Source organism: Ornithodoros turicata, chromosome 6, assembly GCF_037126465.1.
Source record: "Ornithodoros turicata isolate Travis chromosome 6, ASM3712646v1, whole genome shotgun sequence".
Taxonomy (NCBI): domain Eukaryota; kingdom Metazoa; phylum Arthropoda; class Arachnida; order Ixodida; family Argasidae; genus Ornithodoros; species Ornithodoros turicata.
Genome location: NC_088206.1, coordinates 58462563 through 58471658, shown reverse-complemented (window position 1 = coordinate 58471658; position 9096 = coordinate 58462563). Strand labels below are relative to the sequence as shown.

The 9096-nt window shown below is 44.1% G+C and overlaps 1 protein-coding gene across 1 annotated transcript; it reads left to right on the top strand.

The window, feature by feature from the left end:
• The first annotated feature begins 421 nt into the window (after window positions 1–421).
• On the top strand, window positions 422–8599 carry LOC135396805 (tubulin-specific chaperone C-like). The gene is made up of 4 exons (XM_064627993.1): window positions 422–460; window positions 524–752; window positions 5351–5556; window positions 7997–8599. Exons 2-4 carry the CDS (start codon window positions 618–620, stop codon window positions 8511–8513), a joined length of 858 nt encoding a protein of 285 aa, XP_064484063.1. The 5' UTR covers window positions 422–460; window positions 524–617; the 3' UTR covers window positions 8514–8599.
• Window positions 8600–9096: the final 497 nt, after the last annotated feature.

Here is a 9096-nt window from a genome sequence, read left to right as displayed (position 1 = left end):
TTTGATCCATCTTTTCGTCTATACCGGTCATACCAGTGGACCTCGGTGCATGGTATAAGACACATTGTGCAGTATTTGGGGATTGACGACTACATTATGCTAACCTTGTTTAGAAATTGCTAGAGAGGAAAGATGATGTTTTGAAGTCACTGATCCGCCGTTGCTGTTTTTTTTTTTTAAGAGGCCCATGTTGCGGAAGCAGCCTAAGCCGTCACCGTTATTTGGACGGGCAATAGCTCTTGTAGCAGGTGCAGAGTTCGCACTTATTGGAGTGGCTTACTATTTCTACCATCGCATGAACCAATCTCAAGGTGCGTGCAGCAGAAGGTTGAGAGTACTATTGGACAAGTTTTTCGCTACAAAGGTGCAGCCATCATGTAATACCTGCCTAATACAATACTCTGACTTTTTCCAGAATACAGACATTGGATGCGAGAAAACTATCCATCAGCACTAGAAGGTACTGCAACAGGTCACACATTTAACAGTCATGTTCAACAATCGATCTCTATACCGCGTGCAGTGTACTACAGAACGGGAGAGCTATTTGGAACCGGAGGGATCCGTCAGTACGACAACGCAGCTTGGGCCAAGAAGTAGACACAGTCGACGGTGGAATGGCAGAGAACACCCCTCGTCACCAAGCTGCTGATGCCGTGATCGCCGAATTTTCGAAGGCAAAGCGTTCTATGGAAATGCGGTTGGCACAGTGTTGCAGCGAAGGCGACTGTAGCCAGCTAAATGCTTTACAGGTAAAGTCTGTGTAGTGAGACACAGATTTTTAGTACCAGTATCCCTCAATATACAGGGACATTCAGAGACAGACGAGTGCATGCATTTCTAATACGTCGTGAAAAATTATCAGTGCCCAAGCAACAATGAAAGTATGGCAGCTTAGCGATGTGCTACTGATCGTGCCAAGCTGATTTTGCACTCATTAAAATTCCAGGGCCTTGTTCATATAGATACTGACACACTTACATTCCCTTGCTACATTTTCTATTGCACTTTTATTCACTTATTCACATAAGCACATAAATGCTAGGAGAAAGTTCCCTCACTGGCACACTGATATTTTATCAGCTGCTGTACTTTCATCGTTAGTTGAACTTAGGTGAGACTTCAGGCAGCGTTCACACGGTGCAACTTTTTCCAGCAACTCTGAGCAAGTTTAGAGTTGCTGGCAGTCAGCCGACACCGGCAACCTCCAGCAAATCAAGTTGCTCGGAATTGCTCCCAGATCGAAATCTTGACAAGTTGCTTGTGCGCCGGCCAATCGGCGAGGGCAGCATTGCCACATGACTCACGATTTCGTTCCGGGGTTCAAATCCTGCAGGTGCAGCTGAGAAAAAACTTTCTCTTTTTTTACTAATGCTACACAAACATTTCAATAGCCATTTTTTGAAGATAATGATGCTCTTTTTACATAATAAACTGACTTAAGATTCGATAAACAGGAGTAATAAAAGAAAATACACCACCAGTTGGATTTGAACCCACATTCTCCGGTTGCCATAAGTTGCTTGTGGGTGGAGCTGGAGCACTAGAAAAACAAGTTTCCGCCAACCGCTTGGCTTGACTTGGCTTCGCCTCACGTAACCAGGCAACGCCATTTCCATTTCAATGCCAATGGGCCCGCTGTGTTAATGCTCTGTGCCAAATGCAATTTTATGTAAACTCCCGTGAGATTACTTGCGCAGATGATCCTGGACGGTACAGGAACTGCTGTGTGTACAGATATACGGACGTAGACAATTATAAGTGAAAAAAGTGCTCCTAGGTAGGGACAATATAATCTCAGTTATACAATAATTTGATTTAAAAACAGAGATGTCAGACTGCAGTATTTTAATCAACGGGGCCAGTGATCTATGGCAGCATTACATGTACAAGAGATGTACCAAATTAATAAATAAATGGAAGGGATATGGTGGATCATGGTCACGTGGGTGGATTCGGCCAATAACCATCGTGGAGGCTAGGGAAAAGGCTGGTGGTACCTTGAAACTTGTTTTTCTAGTGCTCTAGGTGGAGCTACTGAGTTGCTACGTGTGAACGCAGTCTCGAAGTTGCTCGTAAGACGTTTGTTCGAGTTGCTGGAAAAAGTTGCCCCGTGTGAATGCAGCTTTAGGTGCTGTGTCTGTTGCAATAGTGTTCAGTTGGCCTCTACAATTTACATCATGTGGGAGTTCACGTCTTTCTGGTATAATTCATGTGGCTGACTATGTGCGAAATTTCATGTAACATTTTGGCATTATGTATTTGTGTAAGGTTTTAATTAAGCCAATATCATTAATCTAGCTTTTAATTTTATTGTGTTAAAGGAATTGTAAAGTGAATGGCAAACCCGTAAAAACTGTATCCTTTTCTGAAAGCTTGTAACTTGGACGCTTCAGATACGTAATAGCTCTGCTGTACATTGAGCATTTTTTCAGAAATCAGATTTCAAAGATGGATGCACCAAGCAAAAGTTGCAGACTTGCAAAATGCGCCAACCTTGAGTAAAGTCACTGGGCTGGGGAAAGTACTGCCATCCTCTGATCTTTGTCGCCGCAACCTTGGAGCAACAGTGGCGGTCGTAGCATGCCAACACATGCTGCGGCTGCCATTGTTGGGCCATGGTCGAGGCAGGAAAGGCAAAGGATGGTGTTACTCTCCCCAATCCAGTGACTTTAATCCTGAGCAGTGCCGTGTATGCCAAAGGGAGTCTGACCATTAATGGGACCTGCCTATACCTGGAGCTCCACCCACTTTTTGAGCTCTCTGGCCAATCACGAGGCAAAATACAGTTCGCTATTAATCCCAGGCTATCCAAGTTATAAATTATCTGTATCCACTGGGTGCCGTCATTTTCGGGAATCTGGATTGGATTGGATTGAATAGGATATTCCCTGACGACCAAGCAACATTATGGATTTTGCGTCCACTTTTAACGGTGCCATCTGGATGGAGAGGAGCATGTCGGGAAGACTCAGAATAGCAGAAGGCAGAAGTGCATGCTAGCAGAACTGATTGGTCGGTAGAACCGCTAGTTGTAACAGACTGCCTGTATTATACGTATTTTAACTATAAAACACAATATGATTGAATCGAGAATGGGCAAAGGTGCGTACATGAATAAAACTATGTCATAAAATGCAAATTTTTGGCAATCCATAGCGTTTTTCTCGCTATTTGCCTATGATTGCTGTCGTTACTAGGCCTAACAAGGACGACGAAACATGTTATTTTCAGGCAAACATCGACACTGGAGCGTAATTTAAAGGCGATTTGCAAGATAATTGCAACAGAATCTACACTTAGGGAATACAATTCATGTAATTTGTGAAAAAAAATGGTCATCAAATCCGAAGTCATGAAGTCGTTCCAAGCTACGCCGCCATTTTCGGGAAAATTTTGGTGTCATGGCGGCCCGCATAAAAAGCAGCAGCCAATGAAAAACGCTGAACTTGATTGACAGGTCGAGCCTCTTTTTTAGGCTCCTCCTAATGGCCAGACTCCCTTTGGCATACACGGCACTGACCCTGAGGCAACTTGCGCGCCATCTATTGAAAACACAGGAAGCTAGGCGAGCCATCTGGTAGGTTGTTGTGCTTCGTCATTGAAGGGTTTTGAGGTTTTGCACACAAAAGCTGTTCGCCTCTCCAGCTGGCTGCTCGCCACCTAGCGGACCCCAGCAGGAGCACTCAATGAACGATAGTAACAGCATACGACAGGTATATTTCGAGCTGACCCGAAACTGCCGCAACTTCCCTTTGTGCGCGATGGAGTTTCCTGGCTTACAGACAACAGCACTGCTCAATTCTGCAGTGCAAAACTACTGCGGAGAAGAATATTCAACGTCGAGAAGGGGAAGAGGAAAAAGATACTACATATCACAGGAGTGGCGTGAACAAAAACAACGAAGACAGCAGGAAACCACGCGCGAGTTATGTTATTTCTACAAGTTTTGAAGCGTGTCTCGTGGAAGAAGGCATAAAGCAGGGCAATTTATTCGTTGGCAATCCTTCTTTTCTCCGCCATCTTGAGGACAACGTGAGCGCCTCTGTAGGTAGTTGGAGAGGTGAATACCAAGTGACTCTCACAGCTTTCATCTTATGGTCGCTGTACTCCCGTCAGGACCGTGACGGTGGGTAATGGCGGAGCAGGAGACGACACAGAGACGCGGAGAGAGAGCAAGGCCAACAGATGGCGCACATCGCACACACCTTTCTCAGAGGGATACAACCGTTAAAAACGTTTACACAAGACTTCTCAAAAGTTGCAGTTTTTTTTTTTTCAAAATGGGTCTAATAGTAATTAGTAACCTCACTAAAATGCGTTTCGTAGTACATCAGTATCACATGATACCTGTCCGCCAGTCCAGGGCAGACTCCCACTTCGTCGTCGTCGAACGTCGCCACCGTTCAGTTTCTATAAGTGTTCAAAATTAATTAGCGCAAAAAGTATGAAGATATGAGAGGTGACGACTTGTATGTGTCATCACACAGCCAATTTCTACTTGATGGTATCTTAAAACATTATGGTTATATTTCACTTTACAGTTCCCTTAATTTATTAATACGATTAATTTAATGCAGCTAATAAAACAACTAATTAACTTTATGTTGCTGATGAAATCTGATTCTATACTCACCAATGGAGAGAGACCCCTAAATTTTTTATGCTAGTTTTTCTGCTCATTTGGTAAGGGCAGTTGAGTTGTGGATTTCTGTTGCACTCAAAACACTGGATGCGCAGTGCAAGAGCAAAAGAGGTGGCCAGTGGTGCCACGTGATCATCATGTTGATCGTGGTGTGAACCGCATCAGAACCAGACGTTGAGTCTCCAACAGAACATAACAAAAGCTAACCTATGAACGAGCGAACAGGTGTTGCAACCACATGGCATGCTGTGTGGCAGACAGCTGTAAATGTATTGCCATCACACATGTTTCAGTGCAAAAAGTATTGTTGTCGCAACCGCCCGTGAGTCTCTATACTTCGAGACAACATAAGAGCTACAGTCACAGAGGTATATCTCCGCCAGCGGAGAATGTAGTCCGTGCATTGAGAGCTGCGCATACGAGAATATGGTGGGACGCCAAAGAGACTCCCCACATCCGATTCACATTTAAAAGCTTAAAGCTTTTAAATGTGAAGGCTCACAAGTGTGCTCCAAGTACGTCGCCTGCAACTAGTGTTTTGGCAACATGATCAGCGTACAAACAGCAGTTTGAGACACACGGGCGCACTACGTTGCGACTCGGAGGCGTCACGTGCCCGCCTGAGCCAATCACAGACATCTTAATATTTGTGGGCGGGGTTGACATGTCCCGAGGTATAGTACTGATCTTTTAAGTTGCTTTCAGGAAGAACTGCAGGCAATTCAGCAGAAAGTGACGGATGCCTCCGGGTACCTGCCATCAGCCAACCTCCGGTGGCTGCAGAATGAACTTAAGGATCTTAAAACTGCTTTGGGGAAAGCAGGAGGACAGCTAAAACCACGTTCACGTTTTGCCTTCAAGGACAGAAAAGTGGAGCCCACTGGGGGTGCTGAAGCAAAGCCTATACCAAGGTACTACACGTCAAGTATGGATGCCGTAGTGTGGTGTTATTACGACACATACTCAGCTGATTTCTGTTGTATATGCACTCGACATTGCATGTACAATGCATCACACTTTGGCAACCCCAATCAGCAACGCATCAGTTGAATGTTTTGTCCCAACAATTTGTCACAGAATACCTACTTAAACAATACAGTAATTGGCTATACAGGATGTCCCAGCTAAGTGTACACAGATTTTTTTAAAATATATATAACACTTTTTCCAAGATGAAATCAATTGCAATATAGCATATGCTGAAGGGCACTCCCTAGGAGGGCATTAGCAAAGTCCAAAGGCGATGTCTTAATTAACTTTCATTAATTAACTTGTTAATTATAAAAGCTACAAAGTTGTCCCAATGAGAACATCTGTTCCTTTCGGTCACCTGATATCGTAGCCGCTTCCAGAACAAAAATCCGTTCGATAGATCGCCCGCCAAAAATTCGTGAAGGAATGCCATTTTGTTCTTTATTTTGTTCATTGCGCTTCTTAGAAGACTCGTCTCTCCTTCACCCCCATTGTGAGAGGGAGAAAGAGCACACTATCGCCTCTCGCGTCCTGGTAAAATATTATAAGGAAACAGAACATGCAACCCAAGCTAAGGCCAGTTCCGATAGAGTCACCCGATACATTTGTTTTTGTTTTGTTTCCGCAAGATGAAGCTCATCTTCGGGGCATGAGGCGGCACTGTGCTCCTTCCCCCTCTCACGTTGGGGATGAAGGAAATACGCGTCTGCGAAGATGCGCAATGAGCAAAATAAAGCAAAAAATGGCGTTCCTTCACTAATTTTTTGCGGGCGATCTATGGAACCGATTTTTGTTCTGAAAACGGCTACGATATCAGGTGACCGAAAGGAACAGATGTGCTCATTGGGACAACTTTGTAGCTTTTATAATTAACAAGTTAATTGATGAAAGTTAATTAAGACATTGCCTTTGAACTTTGCTAATGCCCTCCTAGGGAGTGCCCTTCAGCATATGCTGTATTGCAATTGATTTCATCTTGGAAAAAGTGTTATATACATTTAAAAAAAATCTGTATACACTTAGCTGGGACACCCTGTATATAGAGCCTGAAATTTTTGGGAAATATTTTTTCTAAATTTGGGGAGTAAAAATTGGGTAAATAAACATGTGCTCTAAATTCATGCAAATTCGGGGAGGAATCGGGCTCGGTTACTCTAACTGAACTGAACTGATTCGGTACAAATGGTGATGTAATTGCGTTTGCTGCCAAACAAGCTAGTGTGCACTCTTACAGATGCCTCAGTGAGGGCAATTTGCCAGGTAAAAATCGGGTTTCACCCTAAAGAGGCAACCTTCAATTCGGGGTGCAAATTCGGGGAAGAATCTGGTTAAAACCTAAAACTTCAGGCTCTAGCTATATATTCTTGGTTAAGAGGGCCACGTTATGGTTGCACTAGTGTCCTCCTGGAGTTTTGGCTTCATAAATTTTCAGTAATGAGCTTTTAATTAAAAATAAATTAATGTTCCCTTTTGTGTTCTCACACCGTTGCCATTTTCAGCAGAAGGATCTAGCCTGTGTAGCACACGAAAATGGCTCCGGAAAAATGGCAAATTTGGAAGCCAGTTTTGTTGCTCCCTCAGAAATGCACAACCATTGATCTCCCTTGCACTTATGGGCAAGGGAAAAACGAGTGTTTCTCGGGCAGTGACAAAAATGGCCTCCAAATATGCTTTTTTTCCAGGGCCACTTCCTCGTGGTATATTGGCTTGTTCCTCTTTCTGAAAACGGCAGTGGCATCAGAGCACAAAAGGGAAAAGATGTTGTCATTGGGCCGAACTTCTACCTTTCGTAGTTAATAAGCATATTAGTGAAAATTAACGAGGATGGTGCTCCAGGAAGTCCCTAGTGCTGCCATAAGGTGGCCAACTAAACTAAGGATACAATTGCCAGTTATTGTAACTGAAAAAAGACTAGAAAATTCTGACCATGGCCTTCACATACTGATCAATCTTACCAGATGTTATCAAGCACAGATTATTAATAGAGCCTGAAGTTTTAGGGTTTTACCCGATTCTCCCCCGAATTTGCACCCCGAATTGAAGGTTGCCTCTTCAGGGTGAAACCAGATTTTTACCTGGCAAATTGCCCTCACTGGGATGTCCGTAGGAACGCATTAATTTACTTGTTTGGCAGAAAAATTCAGTTACATCACCATTTGTACCAAACCACTACAGTTAGTTGAGTAACTGAGCCCGATTTCACCCCGAATTTAGCACACTGGAAGTTTTTTCACCCGAATTCGCATGAATTTAGAGCACATGTTTATTTACCCGATTTTAACCTCCCGAATTTAGAAAAAATATTTCCCGAAAACTTCAGGCTCTAATTATTAACAGGCCAAGTTTCTACTCATACATGTGTGTATTTTTGTTTTGCAGCACCATCAACAATGCTACGCAGCACAAAACATCCAAAGCCATCTGCGACCCAAATGTTGTTGGCTTCCGAGGCAAGTCGAACGAAACGCTGGATCTAACGGCAGTCAATGGAAAGAACGTAGAACTGGCTTCGCTTTCCAACTGCAACATTACAATAAAGAGCAATCCGGCGACACTCTTCCTCCACGCCCTAACACAATGCCAGATCCATTGTGGACCTGTGACTACTTCCGTCTTCATTGAAGATTGTCGTGACTGCACGTTCTCCCTTGCATGTCAGCAGTTACGAGTGCACGGCACCGAAAACTCTGACCTTAAAGTATGCGTGTCTACGAGGACCATTTTGGAAGATTGTAAGAAGGTTCGCATCGGTCGTTACGACTGGCAATACGAAGGTGATGAAGCAGACTGGGGTGCTTCTGGACTGGATAGAGACACCAATAACTGGAGGGCTGTTGATGATTTTAACTGGTTGGCTATAGACAAGCCATCTCCTAACTGGAGCTTTTTGAATTAGGGTAGCAGCATGTTCTAGATAGGTTAATGCTTACGCTTTTGTCCTTTGTAAATTAATAAAGATGCACGTTGTGCTGTGTGAAATTTCCAGTGTCTTTGTGAATTTTTATTCATAGGGACATTGTGATCAATGAAATCGTATAACTCAGGAAAAAGGTGCTTACGCCAGGAATTTCCTTTAATTCTGTATTAGCACCACAAAGCAACTGTGGCTATGAGCGACGTATAGATGTGGACAGATAGAGAAAGGACAGCAGGAAGAAGTCGGGGACAGGGGGGGTTAGTATGCATCCTAGGCCGACTTCAGGGGGAACTGTGCCGACATTTGTCTGGAGTGTCTTCGGAAAACCTCAGACAGCACAGCCGGTGGTAGGATTTGAACCCGCCACCTCCCAGTCTTCAGCACAACCTTGGCTGCCGCCAACGAGCGGGACGCGTTAACCCGCTCGGCCATGCCGCTGGTCCTGGACCTTCCTGACTTCCGGTCAGGGATGCTACCGTTACATCACCACAGGAAATCAGGAGGGTCCAAGTTCGATTCCTGGCGTCAGCACCTTTTTCCTGAGTTATTCGATTTCATTGAT